The 23917-nt window shown below is 41.0% G+C and overlaps 2 protein-coding genes across 30 annotated transcripts in view; one reads left to right on the top strand and one right to left on the bottom strand.

Annotated features, from left to right (window-relative positions):
* Window positions 1–3686, top strand: part of SESN1 (sestrin 1) — a 112566-nt gene extending 108880 nt beyond the window's left edge. For all 13 annotated transcript variants that reach the window (XM_086876744.1, XM_023923918.2, XM_086876745.1 and 10 more), the window contains 4 exons: window positions 61–173; window positions 412–602; window positions 834–978; window positions 2570–3686. In XM_086876744.1, coding sequence (XP_086732870.1) covers window positions 61–173; window positions 412–602; window positions 834–978; window positions 2570–2656 — 536 coding nt within the window. In that variant the 3' untranslated portion in view covers window positions 2657–3686. The remainder of the gene's footprint in view (window positions 1–60; window positions 174–411; window positions 603–833; window positions 979–2569) is intronic.
* ARMC2 (armadillo repeat containing 2) overlaps window positions 1–23917 on the bottom strand; it is a 71769-nt gene that overhangs the window by 2442 nt on the left and 45410 nt on the right. For 4 of the 17 annotated variants that reach the window (XR_015283083.1, XR_015283081.1, XR_015283086.1 and 1 more), the window contains 7 exons: window positions 18541–18856; window positions 16980–17102; window positions 15041–15154; window positions 13540–13672; window positions 11156–11313; window positions 6857–7031; window positions 740–1537 (listed from right to left, as the gene is read on the bottom strand). Coding sequence is in view for 8 of the 17 variants with exons in the window: in XM_023923911.2 (XP_023779679.2) it covers window positions 6880–7031; window positions 11156–11313; window positions 13540–13672; window positions 15041–15154; window positions 16980–17102; window positions 18541–18856 (996 nt within the window). In the remaining 9 variants the exon portion in view is untranslated. Of the gene's footprint in view, window positions 1–637; window positions 1538–4783; window positions 4894–5264; window positions 5361–6765; window positions 7032–11155; window positions 11314–13539; window positions 13673–15040; window positions 15155–16979; window positions 17103–18540; window positions 18857–23917 lie in introns of those variants that run through there. The other 13 variants (XM_023923911.2, XM_023923916.2, XM_023923915.2 and 10 more) reach the window with 5 other exon arrangements.

Here is a 23917-nt window from a genome sequence, read left to right as displayed (position 1 = left end):
GCTCATACACTTACAATTTGTTCTTTCCAATTTGTGTGAAATTCTGTTTGACATTAACAGAAGATGAAGAGTCTGCAGCAACAAGAGATGTGTCTCGTCACTTTGAGGATACCAGCTATGGTTACAAAGACTTCTCCAGACATGGAATGCACGTGCCCACCTTCCGCGTTCAGGTAAAAAGCTGGGGGCTGCCATCAGGAGGCTTAGGGAACAACCTGCTCGTTGTGGCAGATACCAAACCTGGAAATGGCTGTGCTCTCACTGCCCCGTGGGTGAGGCTTAAAGCCGGCAAATGAACAACCCCCACCCCCAGTGGATTATCTGCCCTGCCATCTGTAACTATATTAAAGCTCTGGGTCTTCAAAAGTTCGTTTCTGAAATGCTTCATTCTGCATTTTTGCTTTTTTTAAGGATTATTCCTGGGAAGACCATGGCTATTCCTTAGTTAATCGTCTTTATCCAGATGTGGGACAACTACTTGATGAGAAGTTCCATATTGCTTATAATCTGACGTACAACACAATGGCCATGCACAAAGATGTGGATACCTCAATGCTAAGACGAGCTATTTGGAACTATATTCATTGTATGTTTGGAATAAGGTCAGTTTTACTGGTTTTGTTCTAAACACACTGGCTTTTCTTTCTTGGGTTGAACCAGAAGTATTTATTAAGTAAACATGCATGTATTTTTAAACATATTTTTGTTTATGGGGGAGGGCCGCTAGTGCTACACTTACCCAGTAATTTGTTTTGCCACAGGAATGTAGAAACAATGCAAGTGTTTCAACTGCTGCTCAAAAATGAAAGTGTTCTTCTTTCAATTCCAAACAGATACGATGATTATGACTATGGTGAAATTAATCAGTTGTTGGACCGCAGCTTTAAAGTTTATATCAAGACTGTGGTTTGCACTCCTGAAAAGACCACAAAAAGAATGTATGATAGCTTCTGGAGACAGTTTGAACACTCTGAGAAGGTACAGTTGGTGTGCATGCTGAGGGATAGCCACGGGCCCCAGATCAGTGTCTCCCTGACAGACACAGCCACACAGCTTAAGCTTTAGCTGATGCTCCTGGGGTTCTGCTCACGGTCAAGTCATTGGGAAGTGTCATGCTTCCAGGCTGAAATAATCTCCCCTTTCCTCCTGCCTGTGTGCTGGCTAACAGCTGACATGGACTGGGCAAGCTCTGAGCAGTACAGGGGGTTAGACATGAGAATGGTAGAGCTTCACCTCAGCTGCCTGCCTGTATCCCGGAGAGGCAGGGAAGTGGTGCAAGATCCATCCATCCCTTGGCAGCAGACCTGGAACAGCTCTCTGGCTGGCCCAAGGTCTTTCCAGTCCCCAGTCCTTCTGGCATGGATAGCCCCAAAGTAGTTCCTTTGTTAAAGGCTAAAAGCTCTGCTGCTGGCTTACAGTCTGAATTGCACCTTCCAGTCACATTTCCTGCTGTTAACTCCCAGATATTGAATCACTAAGTTTACGTTCTTCAGTTTTTCTTTGGAAAGGTATTTCTTGGCCTTGCCTTAAGTCAATGCTGAAACATAAAGATGCAGAAATAATTAACTCATATGATTAGCTCATATGATTAGAGGCTCTAATTCTTGATAAACCCCTTAAAGCAGGGTCCTATAACTACAATGATGTAAGATTGTTCAACACTGCCTATGTTTTGGTTAGACTGTGATAGACAAGCTTTCCAAGCACATAAATCCTTCTTTAGAGCCCAAAACTTTGCATCTCCATAGCCATCAAAATCCAAGGCTCATTCACGTAAGTATTACTGAACGCAATGACCATACATCCTCATGAAGATCATGCAAATAAAACCACACACAACCCTTACAGGCCAGAGCAAACTCACAGCAACCTGCTGTCAGTGAGAAAATACTTTCACACCCTCCCCCCACCCAAGTTTCTGATCTCGTCCTCAAAGAGATGAATGCATGGAGGAGACAATGTGGGGAACTCAAATTCTTAACCTCCAGCAGCTACTGAACACCTGTGTCTCAGCAGAGACAGCAGGTTTACAACACTTGAGAGTTTTTCTGGTGCATCACCTTGGACAACCACTCTGTGTTGTTCAGGTGGTAGCTGCCTATGTGTTTCTCTCTCAGTCCCCAGTGGCAAATGTCTCTATCACCTCTGCTTTTGCTAGCACCCATCTCTGCTCCACAGGTACTCACTGCCCTTCTTCCTTTTATCGCTGGCCTCATTAAAACTGAACAAGCTGTGCATATTGTGCTGCTGAAAAAGGGCTTGTGCGCTTGAAAGCTTGTCTGTTTTTGCCAGCTAAAACAGCTGGTCTGCTAAAGGATGGTTTCCTCTTCCCATGGCCCTGGCCCTGCCTAACAGTTCCTGTGAGCCAGTGCTGTGCTGTGCCTCAGTACCAGGTGTGGCATTGGTTCCTCTGCGCCCTCAGTGAGCTCCACAGCAAGGTCTGGGTGGTGACAGGGGCAGTGCTCCCCTGCTGCTGCACCAGCACAACGCCTACAGCCCCGAGGCTTCCTTTGGCTGCAGCACGTGGTGGTGAGCACGGTGCCTAAAGCGTAACTTCTCTCTCCTGAAGGTCCATGTAAATTTGCTTCTGGTAGAAGCTCGGATGCAAGCCGAACTACTTTATGCTCTGAGAGCTATTACTCGCTATATGACCTGATGTCTCTGGCTGCCTGTCGACGTTGGAATGTTCTGCAGCTGCAGTGTGGCAGAGGAAGATACGAAGCCTCAGGACCAACAGTAGCTATAAGTTAAGATGCCCATTGTGCCATAACTCCTTTAGTTTCAGCTGTTTCCATGTTTGGAATATCATTGCTGCCACTGAGCAGCGAACGCTTGGCAGTTGACAGACAGGGTTGTGCAGAAGTGCTGCCTGCTCATGGTATTTTGGCTTTAGACAGCCCGGGACATTCTCTGAACTTGTGGCAATATAGCAAACCATAGATACATAGATCTTGTGTTAAGGCAAATGCTGCGGGAGTCGGAGCGTGAAAAGAACTGGGACTTGGTGACATTTGCTTTCCCTATGAGAATAATTTTAGAAAATCTTGATGCTGCTATTTGTGCAGGTGGAGTGAACAGACCCAGGCTGTTCCAGTTGAGCTAGAAGTGGAAGTGAGCACTGCTATTGTCTGAGCCTTTACTGTGTGTGGTTTCAAAAAAGCCTTGTTATTTAGATTGCCTGTTTAATCAGAACTAAACCTCTCTGTCCACACTGATAATTTGAAAGATAGCAGTCAATTTTCTCAACTAGTTTAGCCTTAAAAACAGGATGTTTGTTCAGCATTATTTTGTGAGCTCCAAAGTGCAATGGTCTTCCTATGGAAAGAAGGGGGCTGGAGTCCTCAGAGCTTCTTAGAGATCTACCTACACAAAGTGTTGAGTAGCTTCTTGTCCTCCTTTTCACGGATGAACCAAAAAGGAGCTAGGACAAGGTGTGGGAATGTTGTTCTAGACTGCCAAACAGTCCTACTGTATTACATGCCCAACGCTGGTCTTAATGATTTTTGCAGTTGCTTAAATAACTAGGCTAAAAAACATCTATTTTTAGTAAATCAAAACGTGATTAAAATGCTGACGTTTAATATACAATTGTTTTGGAGAACACATGAATACTTTTGTATGAGTGTGAATTGCTTTTTAAATTTGTCAGTATTACAGGTATTTTTGAAATAAAGGTAACAACTTTTTCTCTTGGTGTTTCTGTGTGGTTTAACTTTAAGCTTCTGTTCTTACTGGTTCTGAGACCATTTAAAAAGTTTGAAACAGTATCTGAGCAAAAACAGTAAAATGCAAGAGACATGAATTTTTTAAGGAAGTCTAAAATGGTGGGAGGAAAAGTATAAAAACAGAGGTTGATGAACTGTAGTGGGGACACCTCTCCTGTACTGCAGATATTTTCACCCATTTGGACAAAGCTCTCAGGCACAAGGTGTGTTTCTTGGGGTGTGTGGTGCAGAGCCAGCAGTTGGACTCGATGATGCTGATGGGTCCTTTCCAACTCAGCTGATTCTGTGATTTTCTGTGATTCTGTGAAATGGATTTTCCCAAGCCCACAAGTGGCATCAGTTTAATTTCCGTCCTCTGGCCTGGGTCTCGGCTCAGACTGGTTTCTCTTTCCACAGAACCTTCTGAAAACAGTTTAAAGTTTACAGTCCAAGAAGCTAAAATATCTAAAAAGATCTAGGGGAGAAAGATTAATAAACTGTCAAAAATTGTGACTAACAGGAAGCATCTGGTGCTTCCTCTTAACTGAAAATACAGGATTTTTAATGTTCCAAAAACAGAGCAAAACTTTCCTGTCTTGAGGGCATTGTATAGCTGAGCTGTGCCTTTCCAGTCTGTGAACAGTTTCTTTCTGAATCAAAGGTAGACATGAATTTTGCCAAGAAACCTAAACTGGCCGTTGCCACCTTACGCTCTCCAGCCGCATCCAAGTGCCCTCTCGCTTTTCAAGCAGTGAACACTGCAGCAGATCTGTGTATGAATGGCTTCATCTGGTGACAGCTGCCATCAGAGCACAAGCCACAACCTGCCAGCAAACCCAACTCCCTGCCCAGTACTCCAGGGCAGCTCCAGCAGAGCCCCAGCCCAGCCTGTGAAGTGCAGCAGCCTCTCATGTAGCTCAGCTGCGGTGCTGGCAGCTCTCCCAAGGGGGAAACAGGAGTGGGCTCCAGAACACGAGAGAGCTGCTGCACAGGTCTGTGGCAGAGATACCCAAATGGTAAACAATGCTATAGGAAGACACCTGAAATCCAGCATTCTGGGGCTGTTTCTTACTACTCACAGGGTTTTCACCAGAGAAAAACAGAGGCTGGTAGGGCTTGATGGGAGGTGTGCTCAAGAGTCCTGTGCCACCCTCTTTTCTCAATCCAGCTCCTCTGAACGTGCCTATTCCTGCACAAAGGCCAGAGCTCACACATGGTGGCTGCCACAGGATCCCCAGCTCTGCCCTGTGCTGCTGACACGGTGCTTCAGGCTCTTGGTTACAGTTTGATCAGTACTAACTGACATCATTAGTATTGTATTTGAACAAATTTTAATTTCCCAAGCACCACCTTGACCTGAGCCAGCCATCAGTTTCAGCTGCCTTCTGACAGAGACTTGGCCCTTGTCAGTTCTGGTTAGTCCTGCTGACAGGGCTTGGCCACGGGGGCCTTTTCCAGTGCCCCCACCCTGTCCTGCACAACTGGGGGTTTGCCTGCCTTGCTGTGACACAAATGCCAGGAACAAATGCCTCCAGTTTCTTCCCCACAGGGACTACTTACCCATCATCCTTTCTTTAGTACTCTCAAAGCAAATCCATTCTTTTCTCCCAGCTACAAATGGGACATTGCAGCCATTTATCTTCCCTTCAACTTCAGCTAAAATTAAAATGGCAAAAGAAGGGATTGATAATTGAGATATTTTTGAGCTGAGCAGAGCTGTTGTTGGAGCCAAACCACACTGAATGCTGAGCACTTCTTTCCCGTGGATTGCAGTGACAGAGGCTGCCACCACACAAACTCCCAAAGCAGGGCTGAACCTTGCTGGACAAAAGTAACGTGAGTTGCTGAGACACAAAGAATGGAGCAACTGTTCATTTTCACCAGTTTCCTCCTCACCATTCCCAAAACCTGGACCACAAAATCTCCCTTTCCTTGTAAAAGCAGGGATCTAAACTAGGAAAAACGTCTCGCTGCCCTTCTACTATGGCTTTACTTCCCAACCTCTTCGCTTCCTCTTCTCACCTGGAAGCAGAGGTCTGGGCACTACCAAAGGTAGAGAGAACGGTGCCACTGAGGGAGCTCTGAATCGCTGCCTCCCAACAAATTCCCCCAGCCTCTCCTGGGAGTGCTGGGCTGCAGCTGCTCCTGCTGTGCACGGCCCAGCGCAATGCTGCTGACCCGCGGGAGCAGGAGCCCGGCAGCCCCTGCACAGCAGTTTGTTCCTAGGAATCTGAGGTCAGCAAAGAGAGAAATGGGTCAGGTCTATAAAGCTCACTGTGGCCAACTGGGCTGTTAGCTAATCCATGGGCTACAAGCAGGGACTTTTACATGCTGGAAGGATGAAACCTGAGCAATAAACAAGCCAGCAGCAGTCAGGAGAAAAAGGGAGCAAGAGGCCTGTTATGGCCCCACAGATGAAGACACAGATTCAGAGGAGATAGCTGGCCAAGAAATCTGAGAAATAAAGGCACACAGGCAGCTCCTGGGAGTGTGGGGCCAACTGAAAGAAGGTAGAATCTCTGACATCAGGGATATGGGTGCTTTGCCTAAAGATGCGAAGTCCCAGTTCAGGAAAGATGAGAACCTACATCCCACAGGCACCAAGGCAGCAGCTGGGCCAGCTGCCTAGACCCTAGCACCCAGTGTCAGAAGGAAGGGGAATCTCCCAAGGAAAGAGGGTTGACTTTCCCTGACCACCGACAGTGTTCAATCTGAACAATGAACAGGAAAATGCCCCAATAGCAGCTGGTTACTCTGTCACAGAAGTTCCTTAAGATAAAAGTGTCAAAGTCTGCAGGTGAGATGCGGCTCCTGTCATATAACATTTGTTTGCACAGCATTTTTGGTGCCACAGAGGTCCCAGTACTCACTCATAACTTACCTTTTAAAAATTAGAAGTTCAGCAAATATTGTTGTTTCATTTTTCCAGTCAAGAAACAATGCAATTACCAGGCAAGTCACACTGAACAGCTGCTTCGTCAGCTCAAGTATATTGTAAAAGGCAATTACACATGCAAAAATTTCATAGAAGCTCTTCAAAAGATAGCATCCAGCACATAAATGCCACACTTTCCTGACTTTTATTTTTTAAATAGTCATGCTCTCCAACAAGCTTACCAATGGTACAGGTATATTAGAAATATACAATTTACCTGACAGAAAAACTCTCGACTGATTAAAATGGAGTGATAGACTCAGCTGAAGAGCGATGGCTTTGAATTCTGTCAAGAAGTTTTTCTGCCACGGGTTTGAACTCTCTTTCCCAATAAACTCTTTGGCAGTCCTTTATATCTCTGTCAAGGCTGCACTCCAACTCTACCTCTTCATCTGTAATCAAGGAAAACAGCGTCATCAGTTCCAAATAAAAATACACTCAACTATGTATTTCGTGACACATACAGCTAACCAGCTCTGAATGCTGATGGCTTAAAAACAACAGCACTTGAAAGAAGTTAAACATCACTCTCTGAGGGTCTTAGATTTAATTGAAAATAAAGGATGGTAAGGTCAGTAGAACAGTGAAAATGGTACTGCAGGTTCTTTTATTCTCATACCTCACAGATGTCTCCCAGACAAAAACTGTCTCTGAGACTGATCATTTACTGTGACTGTCAGACTGGAAAGTACCCAGGGTTTAGCACTGCCCACAGCAGTTTTGCTGAGGTAAGCAATGCATTCACCAAACTACAGTATGTTTTTCCTGTCCCAAATTGCTCTGCAAATCTGGACACTCTTTCAAACTCTACCTACTCTCTCACTGAAGGAACTTGAAGCACACTAGTTGTATTTACTGATGCCCTCCCTTCCTCACAAATTTCAAAAATAGAACAACAGGACAGTCTTTATTGAAGACAATGTTAGGAATGAAAGGAAGTCACCTGTCATTTTTCCTCCTGCATTTTGCTTGGCACTGGATGTGGCAAAGAAACAAATTCATGGAGAAAACAGAAATCAGTCTGCAACCAGAACCATTCTCCTGAATCAGGAATCTACAAACACAACTGATAATGCTGAACAAATGATTTCACACAGTTTAACAGAAGGGTATTTGACAGCCTTTAGGCCTAAAATGAAAGTAGAATCCTGCTCCAAATGGGCAATATTTAACCCTTGGCCTACACTACGAAAAAGCACCAGGTTCACAATGTGTTAATAACTCTGTAAGGGAGCTTATTGCACAGTCACAGCAGGTAAAGGGAAACTTGGGGCTGAGGAGAAACTTCAGTTACCCACATTTTGAGTCAGAGTTTGTGTAGAAAAGAGATGCTCCAACAGCACTTACTCTGATCCAAAAGCATGCCAAGATGCCTGTGCAGACCAGATGGCCTGAGCTGAGACAGGTATGAAGGAGGAAATGATATTCCTGTGTGTGGAGATGGGCTCCAGCTCACACACTGTTACCAGCAACTGCAAACAGTGCTTGGCTCCTGTGCCACTACACTGCAACTACCAAAATTAAAGAGAGACTGATTGTGAGAAAGATTCCAAAAGGGGTTCTTTGTAAGGAGATTAATTTAGAGTCTTTCTGTAATAAAATAAAGAGGAAAACAGCACCCACTCTTTCAAGAAGGATGTCATATCTCTGCAGGAAGAAAACTTGTAATCAGAGATAAAATCCAGCCTGTGGCATCAAATCTATATTTGATAGTGTCATAGGATAATTTAGGTTGGGAAAAACCTCTGGAGCAGAGTCACCATGTATCAGTTTGCTCTAGACCATGTACTGTTGAACACTGAACACCTTCTAGGACAGCAGCCTGTTCCTGTGCTTAAGCCCTGCCACGATGGAAATCTCTTTTCCCAATGTTTAATTGGAATTTTGTCTTATTGCAACCTGTGCCCATTAGCTCTTGTCCTATCAATGGCACAGTAACCCAACATACCTAAAATCAATCTCAGCAGCATAGAAGCCAGAGACCCTGAAGTGGAAAATAAGGGATTATGGGCTTGTTTTCAAGGAGAATTGCTTTGCCTGCTCCTGGCTTTTTCTACCCAAATTAACTCTGTTCTAACACAGAGTGAGAGGCTTTTCTCCCTTTTATTAGACAGCTGTGCTCCCGAGAAGTCAACTGAATATTTATGGAATCACTGAGGTCGAGAATTCCAGCCTACAAGAACAAGGGTCAGAAGCAGTTCAAAGCTCAAGTGTTGAACTGAAACAGTAAATTTCCCAAAGCAGAATGTGAGTAATGCTGTGGATCAGCAAGGATCAGTGTTCTGTATGCAAGCTGTGCATCCTCAGATAATTTAATTTTCCCACAACTGTCCTCAAAAACCAGCAATATTGGGTCCTGGCCAAAGAGCATATGTGCTGGCTGCAAGCCCAGGAACAAGACAAACACACTGGGCCTGCATACTGGGGGGGAAACTGGAGACTGGAGTGCAGACTCCTGCAGTCTGCAAGGGCTACCCATCCTTGAAACACCAGCAAGGCAGCCCTGGAAGCTCTGTCATGTCATGTAAAAGTTCACATAGACTGAGATTCCAAAATAATGTCCTGGAATTGACAGTGGAGGTAAAAGCACAAGAAAAAAGTCGGGAGAGAGAGGGAGAAACTTTCTCTTCGGTGAAAGACCAAACAGAAGAATGTTCCCAAGACAGAAGCTAATTTCCACCGCTGCTCATGAGGGCCTGGGCTAAGGCAAAGCTGCTGGAAGGAGCCTGGGAACAGCAGCCTCCAGAAGGTCTGAGCCAGCAGAGTGACAGGCAACTCAAGAGCAGCTGAAAGAAGGTGAATGACAAGTGCCATTGGAGAGCAGGGCCACTGCATCCCAGGCTGCTGGGATCAGTCAGGGGAAAAGCAAAACAAATAATGCCCTTTGTCCAGCCTTTCTCTTGGGCAAAACATCTTTTTAGGCCATTTCCAGTCCCTTTTGCTTCCTTGTATCTTTTGTCATCCTGGGCCAGATTGGGGAGGGAAAAATAAAGGGGAGGAGGCCAAGCACAGCAGGTGAAGCGAGGTGTCTGCTGTGCCATGCTCCACTTTTTCCGCTTCCTGAGGGTGTGCTGACGCTCAAGTACAGTTCACTGGCTGTCAGCAGTTGCCTCCTGCTTCCTGAATGATAGAATCAGAGCAATGACGGTTCAAGGCTGTTACTGGACACAATGGGAGGAGGAAGATGTAGGACAATATTAACCAGCTGCTGTTACTAAGGTTTGTTGGCTCTCTGCACACAGAGGAACCAGATCCAATGAATAAGATGTGCTTTTTCTACAGCTCCTCTTCTGACTACACTGTGAAGAATGACTGGCCTTCTGATTTAATTCTAACCTATTCCTAATTAATTACAATTACAGCTGCATTACAATCTCAACTGTAACTGCAATTGCAATTGTACATGAACTTCCAGCTCATGAAAGTTATACTATTCAATGAGAGTTACAACTGCTATCCAGCCTTGGACTCTGCAGTCAAATCAATGACTTCAATAAGCAGTGTTAAATGCAGAGGGAAAAAATAAGCGCGTGCTTTCTAAAACAAAGATATATACCCCTCAGCGTGTGCCAGAAAATTCAAACATGATTGTGGCTGTAAAGTTTGCAGGTCCCCTGCAGAATGTTAAAAAGTGCAGTAATAACCTTGAAACACTGCTATTTTCAGATAAACAAATGGAATTACTGCACACGTTAAGATAAAATCCATCATAGCAAGGAATGTAATACAAGGAACTATTACATCAGTGATTATCAGTAATTCTGCTGTAACTAGAAAAAAAATCCCTACAAATCCACCCACTTTTCTGATTGTCTACAACAAAAGAGTTCATATTCTGTCTGGGTCTGACAGTAAGTATACATCTTTACTCAATTTGCAACTAAAACTATGTCAAACATCGTTAATTTCCTTCAATTTAATTTCTATTTTAAAGATATTTTTTTTTTTAAGATAATTGCTAACGACCTACCCAAAACAAAATCATAAGCAAAGCAGTGCTCAAAAACTAAAGGAGGAAAATTACATATACTGACTACAGGACTATTACACAGCCACTAAACTCTGTAAAATCTGAAGCAAAAGTAAATGCCCAGATGAAAAGATCCCACTGGGTAAGGCAAATCAAGGTCCTTACATTCACCTTTCAGCCTTTGTGGAGCAATGAGCTTGCTTGTTCATTGCAAGCAATTGAGCTTGCTTGCTGTTCTCATCTGCTCCCTTCTTGGCTTTAGGGAGCAGATGAGAAAGAGTCAGGATGTTGTCCTTGCCCACAAGGAGACCATGGAGAGAAAAGAAAGGTGGCCAGAGAGCAAAGTCAGCCTGCTGCACCCCAGAAATGCCAGGATCCCCAGGGGCCCAGTGTGTGCTGCACAGGGACCACTGTGCTGCTGGACAGTCCACACCGGCCAGCCACTGAAAGCTGCAGGACAGACTTCCCACCCAAACTAATCCTGCTTTCATTTTGCTCCTTCCATTTCTTTCATTGAAGAAAAGAAACCAAGACTACAAGTCTCACCTAGAAGTGCTGTGAGCAGCACCAGCAGCGTGTTGGTGTCTCCTCTGAAGCAGGAGGCCGCGCTCCTCATGCTCTCGCTGTAGTTCCACAGGGTTTTGCAGATCAAACACGAGAGCTGCCAGTCTGCTGGCCCAAAGTCTTGTAAGCAGTCAACCAACCTGTCAGTACCAAACAAAACAGTGGTTTGTTCCATGGAATTTTCTCCTGAGCTCTTCAAAATCTGGCAGTCTAGAAATGTAAGCAAGTTCCATGGAAGCTTGCAGGAAAATTCTACAATAATAAAGTTCAGATGCTATTTTCTTCCTCAGCAACTTCCCCCTTTTCATTTAGTGTAGCTCCCCAAGGATGTGGACATGCCTTTTGTCTACACATATGTGTGTGCCTGCCTGCAGCTGCCAATCCTCTGTAAATTTCTAACCCAACTGACCGAATTCACTCACATACTTTGTAAATGTAACCATTTCAAAGATACTAAAATTCCATCAAATTTCATTACAATCTGTGACTGTCCCAAATCTGTGGCTACTACCAAAGCAGAGATTGCAATCTAAGCCAAACTTTATCAGGCACCAATGATTCATCTGGAAAAGATGGCAGGCATGCAGAAAAAGCTTCAGTCGGAATATCCATCTTACTACACATCAGATCATCTCACCAAAACAAAAACAAATCCAAAGGAATTTGCTACTTCCATGATCAGAGAATTACCTTTCACATTCAGCAAAGTCTCACAGTTTTGCAGATCTCACCCATTCTTGCACTTCCTCAGTCTGTACTCCTAAGGGACTCCTCTCAGAAATGCCTGTTTTATTAAGGACCATTAGGTTCCAGACCTTTCTCCCCAGCTCCCTTCCTTGCAGACACCAGATTCAGGCTGGATCCTAAACAGGACTCTGAAATGAAGCTGTAACTTTTCTGCCTGCACCAGCTTACAGACAATAGCTATCCAGAGATCCCATTTCCAAACTGCAGAAGTAAACCTCTTCCACCAGGTCTTGAGCCTGCAGAAGTAAACCTCTTCCACCTGCTGACCCTGGTGACCTCTCCAGTAGTAATCCTTCACTGCTGTGCTCTTCTTCAACCTTAGGACCTTCCTCCTTCCCTCACTTCTCCACTTCACAGAGAGATTTATAATCTGTTGATTAGTAAAGAATAACTACTATATTCAGGTATGGCTGAAGAAAAGGGTCATTGAAGACCACCTAAAAAGAGGTTTGCTTTTTTCCTCCTCTCTGAAGGCAGTCATTGTGGAACAACAGGAGGCATCTAACGAAAAGCCAAAAGAACTTGCCCTATTTTTTTTTTTTTTTTAAATTTAACCCTCTGATGAGGCTAATTCCCTATTTTTTTTGGGCCACTATGTATGGGTACAATAACCTCAGTTCCAAAAATCCATAGAGCTAGTTTGGCACAGTCAGGATGATCTCCTTAATAATCACTTCCAAATTCTCTAGATTCATTCCATGGGGTTACTGCTTTTTGTTCTTTCCCTCACAAATTTTCAGATGCAGTATAGAAAATTCTGAATTTACATCATTCTATAGGCTACAAAATATTCTATATAATAGAAATTTCTCACATTTATTATTCAATTTGCCAGCAACTTATTTTTATTCTTCTTTTCCAGCTTAATACTGTAAGTTAACTAGAACATGAGAAGGAAGGACGAGAAGACTATGCATTATTTACGGTGTATAAAAAAGTAATTATATGATGTATGAACAGGAAAGTATTTCAAAGTGAAGCATATTGTTTCATAACTGTGGGCTGTATCAACCGCTTTACAAGCACAGGAACATGATCTTTCATGTTGCTCCAATTAAGCTGGATCTGCTATTATCTGAACATCAAAGCCACAAGTGTTGCATCCACAGTGGTTTTTCAAGGTCTAATATCCCTTACAATGTTATAGTGCCTTGAACTTGAACTCCCAGAGAGAGGAGACTCCGGAGCTGTTCTCTGCTGAGCAGGGCTACATCAGCTGTTTTTCCCTACAGAACCAAGTGGTTACAAAAATTCCAAGGGACCATGTGGGATATCAGTTCCTGAAGTACCTTCACACTTGCACCAGACACACAGTGACTGTGCTGTTCACTGTAGCCCACCTAGGATCCAGTTAAGCCAAGCACAAGCAGCTGCTGCAAAGCCAAGCCTTAGTTGCTTTCTTCTATGGTATCCTCTGCTGTGTACATCACAGAGGATCTTTGGGAGACTTTCCTGTGGGGTTTGGCTCCTATGAAAGGCTTGTTCTCCACGAACTTTAGATACTAAGTATTTACTATGCTGTATTACAAGCTACTGGGCCCAGTAAAAAAGAATCCAATTGAAACTTTTTGGCCAAACTACTGGAAATTTCCTTCACTCAAGCACAATCAGGAACTTACTTTCCAATTCCTCCTTCTTCCATCAGAAAAGCTCGTTTGTCCTCATCTACGGTGAGATTGAGCAGAACTCCACAGGCAGGAAAACAGACCTCTCGGTTCTTGGAATCCAGCAAAGCAATCATGAACTTGTATACTGGATTGTAAAGAAGGAAATAGTGTTACTAGGAAGATGGATTTACCATACAAGTGCCATTACAACATACTTATTAGAAAGCAGACAAATGACAGATACCCTATCCAGAAGTTCACCCTTGTAGTGTATTACTGACATTTGCAGAGGAGGCACATGACAGAGTAACATCATGCTGCACACCAGTTTCCTTTAAAACAACAAACCAGAAATTCAAGTAATAAAAATACACCAAAGTACATGAAAATCCTGTCAGAAGAGGCTAATTTGACCAAACTGAATTGCAGTTTACTTCTTGAAAGTATAACCCCCCCTTACCATCTCACAGTCAGCAGAAACTGCAAGAATTTGGCATCTGGCCCTCATAGGGGCAAGTTATTTCCCCTGTGAGGGCAGGGTTGCCCCAGTCTGCTCCAAGTCCAGCTGGAAGTGCAGCAGCCTAGGGCTCCTGTGGGAGCCAGGCACAGACATGCAGTGCCCTGCAGCACCTGCTGGCACTGACTGCAGAGCTGTGGAGCCAACCCCAGCCAGGGAGCTGGGCTGGCCTCACTTGAGAGGAAGCCTCTCAGCAATTCCTGAGCTTGGCATACCAACACCTCAGTCTCTCCCAGCTGGAAAATTTAATTCTTTGACTGAGACTGTTCACCAGGAACCAGCTACTAAGGGTCACGGTGATGTTCCATAAATGATGTTCCATGGAATAAAGAGCTGCGTACCGTGGCATGATCACCTCACTTTTAGCGTCAAGAGGCAGACCAAAAAAAAAAAAAAAAGAGAAAAAAAAAAATTACAGTGAACTGGTGTCTAAGCTGATGACACAGCTTCTGTGGATAGCAAGGAGTTGCCATTTTTCCCAAAGCTCTTTAGATACCCAAAGCAAAAGGACTTGAGAAGACTTGTATCCTACTTCACCCCTAGGCAAATAGGAGGTCTTTGCTGAGACAGTCAAATCCTAGATGCGTGTTACGAAGTGCTAACAAGCTGTTAAATATGGGAATCAAAAATCTGAGATTAGGAACCTAAATGTGATTTTAGTAGGATTTTCATTTTATATCATATCACTACTAACCTGTAGAATCTGAAAAGCTATTTGAGTAAAGGGAAATTTCAGATTCGAAACTGAAGGAAAAACAGTTTTTGTAGTACTTACTTTTGTGAAAGTACCATGGCATATTTTTCCTACTCCAATATTTCCATTTTAATGAAACTGAAATAAAATGATGTTTACAATGACTATTATTGCCTAATTTGCAAAACATCAGGGAAGATTGCTTCTACCCTTTAACTGAGACAGCTTATTAACAATGTTTTCTTCTTAGAACCATGGACATTTAAAATGCTAGAACTCCTACAAATGCAAAAGTAACTCACTCTTTTTCTGCATGATGAAGTCACGGATCTCATGATGCTGGGAAAGATTGCCAAAGACTCTGACAGCCTCCAGAACTGCATCCATATTGTCACTCATTAACAGCTTTAAAAGCACTATTCGTTTGCAGAGAAATTGAATAAAAATAATTACTTGTAAATCACAAATACATGTTTGTTTGTTTGTTTTTTTTATCAGTGAATATCAGAATGCAAACAGCAACAGAGATAAATGCAATAAATGGGAGCAGTTGTCTGTCTGTCTGGTGGCAGAGAAGGGGGTGAGCTGATGGCAGAACTGGAATGAAATTGTGTAGGGCTTTGAAGATAAAATAAAGAGCTCCAATATGGGACTAAATGCAAAGGAACAAATGAGGAGTTATGGAGACAGTCTAAGCACAGTTGTAATAATGTGAGCCAGTTCTGCTATGCAGTTTTGAGTGGGCTCATGTGAAAATCCAGGAAGACATAATTTAAAAACTGTTGTAATATATAAGAGAATTGATTTAGATCCTGAACAGATGGTCTTATGGTGGGATGTCTCCTAAAACTCGAATTATTTTCTGACATTAGCTCTGTTTTCTCTCACTGCTGCTATAACAAGCAAACACATTTTCTCCGAACAGCTACTTAATATTGCCCCAATCTGAAGCATTCACTTCCTTGCTGCTTTTCTCCTCAGTAGTTTCACATATGATCAGTGTGTACTTCAGCAGCAGGAATGAGACCTTCAGCACTTCCTAGAAAGAGCTACCACCATGGAGGATTTTGGTGCATGGCAGAGGAGTGATGTTACAGAAGTTACATTTATCAGTCTTCTGTGAACACAGCAAAGCACTGAAATCAGTCCATCATACAGAAGATTCAAATAGGTCAACCCTTAGCCCTTCATACAACAGAAGAGAGAAAAAAAAATAGAAGGGAGGTTGGCTTTGTTCTCATTACTTCAGCCTCTGGATGTTGCAATACTGACACACCTTGAACTTGTCTTAAAGAGATATCTGAAGGGATTTTGTCCACCACTCATATCAAACAGCAAGTATTCTCAAAACGTCTGCAGGAGCAGAAAGCCTGCTGGTTTCCCATCAAAAGGTTTCCTCTCTCCACAGCTCAGGAAGGTATGTGGGACTAGTTCCACATGCCAACAAATAGGACAGGAGAGAAGTAATTTGTTTCCAACCAGAAACAAGAGGCAGCTGGCTTATAGGTGATAAAATGAGTTGTGACAGAACAGCAGAGCTGTTACCTACAGAGAATATGATGTCTACCAGTCCAGACACTGGGCTGACAACCAGGATATTTTTTCTATTCCTCATTCCACCTGTTGTGCAAACTTCTGGTTCTGTGTCTCCCCAGCGTCTTGTCTATTTAGATGGAGAGATGTGCAAGACACAGACTCTCTACCTTTTGTACAACATAAACACAAGAGTCCCAGAAGTCAGCGCAGATCCTACACATAACTGATTATTGTCCATAATGTCAGAGGGGAGAGAATCACTCATATAATATTGCCAATGGATTTAGAAACCAGAAACAGACAGAAATCAAATTTTACAGATATAGAAAGAAAGAAAGAAGAAGAAAAAAACCCTTCTTGCTATACTGTGATTAGGAGGAAAAAGCAACATGATTATTTTAGCTCAGGTATATGGATTTTGAACAAATCTAGCAAAAATTGCTAAGCAGAAAACAATTCAGCAAATTCCTTTGCAGAGGAAAAGAAGGGGTTTTGTGAAGAACCAAACTATTTTCATGTAAGTCATAGTGTTATTTAAGAAAAAAAAAAAAAGGGAAATCATTATTGAAAGAATTTAGCCCTATGAACTTTATACTCCTGCAATGTCATACCACAAAATGTTATCAGTGTCTTTACTTTCTCTTGCGTCAAAATGTTTCTGCTTTCTAAAACCTATTTAAAAAGTACTAATTTAAAAGTCCTTACTTTCAGCAATGTGTAGCTTCTTGTCTTGAACTGCAGAATTCTTCACTTGGTAGTAGGACAAATTGTTGATTGCTGTTGCAGCATTGATGACCAGCTCTTCACAGGCATCGACTGACTTGTATTCTGAGAGTAAAAAATCCCAAAACATATGCATATGTAAATAAACACACACACACACATGTCTAATTTTGCAGTGCATTAGGTCCCAGAAGCAAACTGAGTAATAGTTTACACAGCCACTATTACAGTCAAACCTTCTGTTGTTCAGTAACATGGCAGAAGCTAACAGGAACACCTGATCCAAAAATGGCACTACAAAACCACTCTTTCCCACCATTAATTTACAGAAATCATTGTGACTCAGGCAACATAGTTTAAAATTTAGTTGGTTAAGACATTTCACAAATCCTGTTAGCTGTTTTAAGATGGCACTGAGGAGAATCCTCATGCAGAAACAGGGCTGCGTGACAGACATGGAGGAATGCCAAGGGCTATTACACTGAACTGTCAGGTATTTAGGAAAAAAAATTGAAAAAACCTCTTCAACAATATTTGGAGGATTTTTCTCTTACATTTCCTGACAGAATGTTAACCCATGTAAAAGTCTGAAAGATTTACTTGTTTGAGGTCTCTGGCCTCAGAAGCCAAGAGTGAAGGAAATAAAAGAGGGGTAAGTTCATAGGGAGACAGAACATTTTGTAGTAAACTGACTGACAGAGTGCTCAAGAAGAGGAGAGGGTGACAGACAGAAGCTTTGCAGGTCAAAAGCACTTACACAATCATTAAGACATTAAGACAATTTCATTGTGACAGAACCAAGTTGTGAGTCTGACTTGTCTCATCCCTGATGACTGGTAAGACAGTGTACAAATCAGGTAGATTATCTTCATGTAATATTTAATGTTCTCATTACACAGTAAAATATACTGAGCTGTTTAAGATGTATCTTGTCACAGCTAAACTCTGCTATGGGGAGAACAGACCAGCCCTGGTCTGTAATTAGATTTACAAGGGGATCAGTAAGTGGTAAAGGAACTACAGTCCTAATCCTCCGTTTGGAGGAAGACACTCTCTTCCATATGAAAGAGATAAAAGGTTGAAAGACTGAAAAAGAAGAAAAAAGAGAACATTTTTAGAAGAGGCTGAAATTTGTGGGTGGAGAGAACAGAAACAATACTTAATCCAAAACAGTCACAAAAAATGCAAACCTTAAAAAAAATCCAACTACCAACAAACATATCTATATAGCACCTGATAAGAACAAACATTCCTTATATATTAACTCTCAGTGAGATGTGTTTAAAATAAAATTTGTTTTCTTACCTTTAATGATCCTATTTGCAAATCTGATCACTGAATTTAAGACTTCTACAACATCTTTCCCCAGATACTGAAAAGTCAGTACCAAAGCAGCAATGCTTCCACTGTTTCAAGCAGGCCTTCTACATAAAACAATTTATGAATATCAGCCAATTGACTTTGGGTTTTTTTTGCAATGGGAAGTCCTAAACTCTCCTTACAGGCTGAGCAAAGATAACAAGAACAACATAAATTTTATTACCCAGTACTCCAACAAGTAATCCTACAACAGGATGGGCAGCTGCCAGAGCTGCGCCTACTTTAGGGTGAATGGAGAGGTTGGCCAGCACTCTTATCAGTTTTATCAGAACATCTTCTGCTTCTGAAGGATGCTTTAGGTGGTTTTTTCCTTTTCTATCACGGTGCCCTGTTGGTGCGTTCAAATCAAGATCATAGTAGGTTTGGAATACTGATGTCAAGATGTTAACACTTTCTTTTTCTTTAAAAAATTGCTCCCGGGATTGGTCGTTCTTTGCTGTTAAATTGCCAAGAATGAAGATGACACGGATAACCAAATCCTGTAACAAAATAAACAAACCGTATTACATGGAAAACATCAGAAGGTGGCAGCTGCTTAAAAAGACGATAATACTTCATTTGCTTTCCAATTCAGATAACAGCACATGCAGAACAACTGAAGGAATGCCAAACACAGCAACTAGAAATAATTTTTTATGCTACTGATTTTCATAACCTGATTTACAGAAGAAATCAAAAACATCTGACAGAACTAGTATAGCACTGGAGTAATTACTAATGGGATATACTTAGTACAGGTCATCTATTTTTACAAAGCCCACAGTAATCTTAAAACGTCTTAAAACCACACTTTATATAACTAGAATAATCATATGGGCCAGAATTTTACTAATCCTTCAAGTAAGCAAGTGTCAGCTGTGATGGGCAGAGACCACAACCTTTCCTTTCCTAACTACTGAAGAGGTTAAACTCATTCCCCTTGATCTGTTACTGTTAAATCCAAATTAGGTTTTATTCATTTTGTTGTTCATTCTAATTGCTTACAGATAGATTAATTATTTGTTCCAGATTTTTGCCAGAAATATAATCTAAATTGACTGGTCTGTCACTCCCCAGTTCCTCCTCTTTCTTCTTTTAAAAACCAGCATCCTAAAACCTTGCAATTCTTCACAACTTTTCAAGAATCCCAGAGACTGGGATCCCCTCTCTGTCCTTTTGTAAACACCAAAAGGTAAATTTCATCAGCTGGTTTGATGACATTTAATATGCTTCAGCTTGTTTTTTAGTGATAAAAGAATCCAGACTGAAGTAGAGATTATTCATTTGGTCATACATAACACTTTCAGAAAAAGAAGCAAAAAAAGTAAAAAGGCCTTTCACACTTCACTATTCACAGTGGTATCTGTCAGTAATGCTCACCTTCTTCTGAACACCAGAGCAATTATTTTCTTGTTGTCTTCTCACTGTACTATAAAAAGTTTTGCTTCTTTTTATGTCCCTTTGTAGTTGCACCTCATATTGTGCTCTGTTGGGTTGGGGTTTTTTTCTGATCTTATATGTTCTTCCTACCCTTTTATTTTTATCATTGCTGAATGAGACCTACTTTCTATTTTTATAAGGTATCTTGAGATCTCATGATTTAACCAAGTTGCTCTCCTAAAGCACTTTCTAGCCTGACCTTCATTTTGTACATACTGAGATACAACCTTTTAGCGGCAAGACTAGTGGATCCTAACTGAATGTCATTCAACAACATCTCCATCTTTTTCTTATCCACCAGAATGTAACAAGAAAAAAATAAATTCTCAAAGTCTAAAGTAACTCAAGTTTAAACTACTTAAAACACTTCTTTCTGTCACTTGCATCAAAACCTACTCATTTTTAAAATAAGTCTGTAGCTTTAGGCTTAATTGTGCAGGTAAAGTAACAGCATTTCTTCAAGTACATGAAAACCATCTACCTTTAGCTGCCAACTTCCTGTACTTGCACTAACTTAGAATTTTGCTATGCAGTTCATATGCTGTTTTTCTTCAAATATCATAATTATATTTACACATATTCTAAGCCTCCCTGGTATTAGTAATATAAGTTAACCAGGCACAGTCTAATTTGTTAAAGTATACAAGCTAATACTGAAGGAAAAAACATTTTTAGGCAGCAGCTCCTTCTCTGATACATGTCTTCATCAGTACATTTCTTACACAGGTCTTAAGCCTCTGCCACAAGACACTGGCAATGACATCCTCTCAGGAAGATGAGTGCTGTGCCTGAACATGAGAAGCAGCAGTCTCCTAAGTGAGGAAATGGTTTCCACATCCATGTATTTAATAATATCACTCTGTAAGACCCACTTCAACTTCTTTTTTTTTTTTTAACTAGGTATCATATTTTTGTCAGGATCTAAATGTCATCATGACAATTTTTTATGAATATTCTTAATGACTAACCACTAAGAGCTTTCACCTTTGCTGGCACAACACCCAACTCACAAAGGCTGTAAAAATTTGAAACAAACAACTGATGAATCAGAAGAGAGAACTGAAAAAAGCAGGCAATCTAGTTTGACTCGTTTATATTGACTTTCTAATTTTGGTCAAAATGATATCAGCCCAGCAACAGCTCTACCCAATCAGGAAAGAGACAAACAGGTATCGCAGAGCAATCAACTGATATTTTGAGAAGTGTGATCTCAGCTGTGCTTTCCACCTACAGCCCAGCAAAACAAACTTATAAAATACTTCTTTTTTAGCTAAGCACATCCAGCTTTAATAGAATAGTATCCAAGTTTCATTATCTTCAAGTGAAAATTTAACTAGCAAAGTCAAAGAGGAAAGCTGTACAACTTCTCCTGAGCAGTACAACACCCAAGGGTTTGTATTATTTTTGGCTGTATTTCTTTAAATGCTCATTGGTAAGGACTGAAAGAGTAATAAACACCATCTTAGAATGGCTGTGTAAAAAAATACCTGCAAAGCTACCTGATATTTTGAAACTACTTGCGAGACTAAACCTGTGCAAGGCCCATGGGCCTTTCCGTACATAGCACCTTTCTGTACACAGCAAAAAATCAGTATTAGAAATGAGATTACTGGGCATTTCCACATGTGTGGAATACTAACTGCATATGGAATTTCAGACATTCTTTCACACAGAAAAATTACATTTATCAGATCAATTTATATAATATGGAAGTTTAAACATGTATTGCATTCAAGACAAACTGGATTAAAAATAGGAATTACACTCAGTTATTTCATCTTTTCATAGTGAGGCATTCATGTGAGACGTGATGAACACAGAGTGTACTCAAACCTGAGTGGAAGGCTATATATGAGAGCACAGAGCTTCACTTAAATAAATTTGAACAAACAAATCAAGAAAAGCTTGAGATCTTTTTCTCTGCTTCCTGTCTGTGAAGAAACTGTGACATTTGGGGTTTGGAGGTGGTAATGGCATCACATACTCCATCAGCATTTAACTCTTACTCTTCTGAAATATAAACATTTGATCATCAATGATACAAAGGATTTCTTTGCTTATCTACTTCTAAAACTCTCTTCCTTGCACTGCCCTACTAGCAAAGGTTATCCATGTACCTGCTGAGTCACAGAACCTGACAACAGTTTATCCTGGCAAATAAAGTGCACCTGCCTTTCAGTGTAAGCATGATGAGCACAGTTACAGACTGTACAGGCGTCCTTATCAGTAGGGAAGGAAAGCAAATTAGGTCAGTAGTTTCCAACTAAAACAAGATCAATAAGGAAGGACAGTCCAATCTAGAACATGTGAATGCTGGCCAAGTACCTGTTGTTATTTACTTGGTGTCTGGGCCCTCAGAATGAGTGGGATAGTACAAAACAAAAGGTCAGATGCCAGCAGCTGAGTTCCTATTGAATCATCAGCTGTAAATGAAATCTGCTTTCCATGTTACACAAATTTCAGTAGAGTTAGTCAAAATTCTACCACCTGCCCTGCTTCTCATTCAAATCTAATTTACACTTCAGTTCCAAATTTATGTTTCTGCTTTATTATGCACCTTGGAAAGAAAATTTGGGAGTTTCCTTTGGAGGGTCTGATAGTCTACTTATAGGCAAAATTACTGTTGTTATTCTAAACCAGAGCTAATCTCTTCCAAATACAGTAAAGATTCATCTTGAAGTGACATTCTAGCTGGAAAAATTTCTGTTCAAACCCAGAAATGACAGCTGTCACAATATGAAACTCAATTTAAAGAATAAAAAAGGGGGTAGAGAGCTGTGGAGTAGAACATCCTGGAAGTATCAAAAACAAATAGAGAATCTCTTGAGGTCACTGAGGAATGTGAAATAAGGAGCAGAGAGGAGAAGTTTTGCCACAGTGACAGCAGGGACTACCTTATCAATAAAGAGAACCTCCTTCCCCCCCAAATATTAATGCATTTTGGGAGAAGGAGAAAACATTAGTAAAATGTAATTATACCTCTGTGTAAACACACCATAGGACCCTACCCAATCATTTTCTACATTCCAAAATCTGATCTGTTCAACTGAACTTTTCAGAAAAGGGTTCATTTTCACTTAGTGAATTTCAGCAATCAAGAACTTGTGCTTAAGTTTGTTTGTGGACATGAACAGAGACCTGGGAAAGGTAAAGAAGAAAATCAACACTGGCACCAGAACAATATTTGATGAAAAGCTGTGTAAGCTCTCTAAAAAAACAGTATTTCAGAAATTAAATTAATTGACAAAAAAAAGGTGAAAACCATGTCATCCATGGTATTGCTCCAATGACCGCTGATCTCTCTCTCTGGTTAAAATCTTTATTCTTATTACTACTTTAAATTTGAACAGCTTTAGCCTCTATTTCTTATCAGCTCTTTTTTTTTTTTTTTTCTAGATTAAAGACTGGTCAACTAACAGAAATGTCTTCCTTGTGCAGATTCTATTAATAGGCAGCTTGCTAATGGTCTGACCTATGTCATGGATAAATTAATTTCCTTGAGGCATTTTAACTCTAATAATTCTTTTAGCTTTTTTTAGAGGATTCCCAAGCTTTCAGCATTGTTAATAGAAATATAATCAAAAACTACAATAACATATTTTAATAACAGTGTCTCACCAAGCAGTAATATCTCATTATTATTATTATTGATATTCTATTGTTTACCTATCTAATAATTACATACATTCACTTGTATCTTTTGTTACATCAGAGCAGCAGGTTTCTATATGATACATGCCAGTGAAGACCAGTTCATTACAAACTTTGAACACTGCATTTCCGATAATTTTACACTCAGTATACAGATCAAATATTCTGCACTTTTCTCAACACTTCTGCTTTTTCTTTCAATCAGAAAAAAAAAAAAATTACAACTAAAGCATTAGGAAGATACACATACACTTTTCAGCTCAGCACACTGTCAGAAATGTACTGTAGGGAAAGAGTGACCTTCTGTAGCTATTCACATTTATCAGCAGGTAAACTCCTTCAGAGTTATCAGAATATCTATCCTAGAATTGCTATTTCCTCCTTGGAACAAAAAAAAAGCAAATTTAGAGATAATGATTGATCAGTTCGGAATAGGCAAGTTCACACACAAAACACTGTAGAAAAATCTT

The sequence above is a fragment of the Cyanistes caeruleus genome, chromosome 2 (assembly GCF_971803275.1).
Source record: "Cyanistes caeruleus chromosome 2, bCyaCae1.hap1.1, whole genome shotgun sequence".
Classification (NCBI taxonomy): domain Eukaryota; kingdom Metazoa; phylum Chordata; class Aves; order Passeriformes; family Paridae; genus Cyanistes; species Cyanistes caeruleus.
The sequence above is the reverse complement of the archived record's forward strand: the minus strand, read 5'-3'. Positions and strand labels throughout refer to the sequence as shown.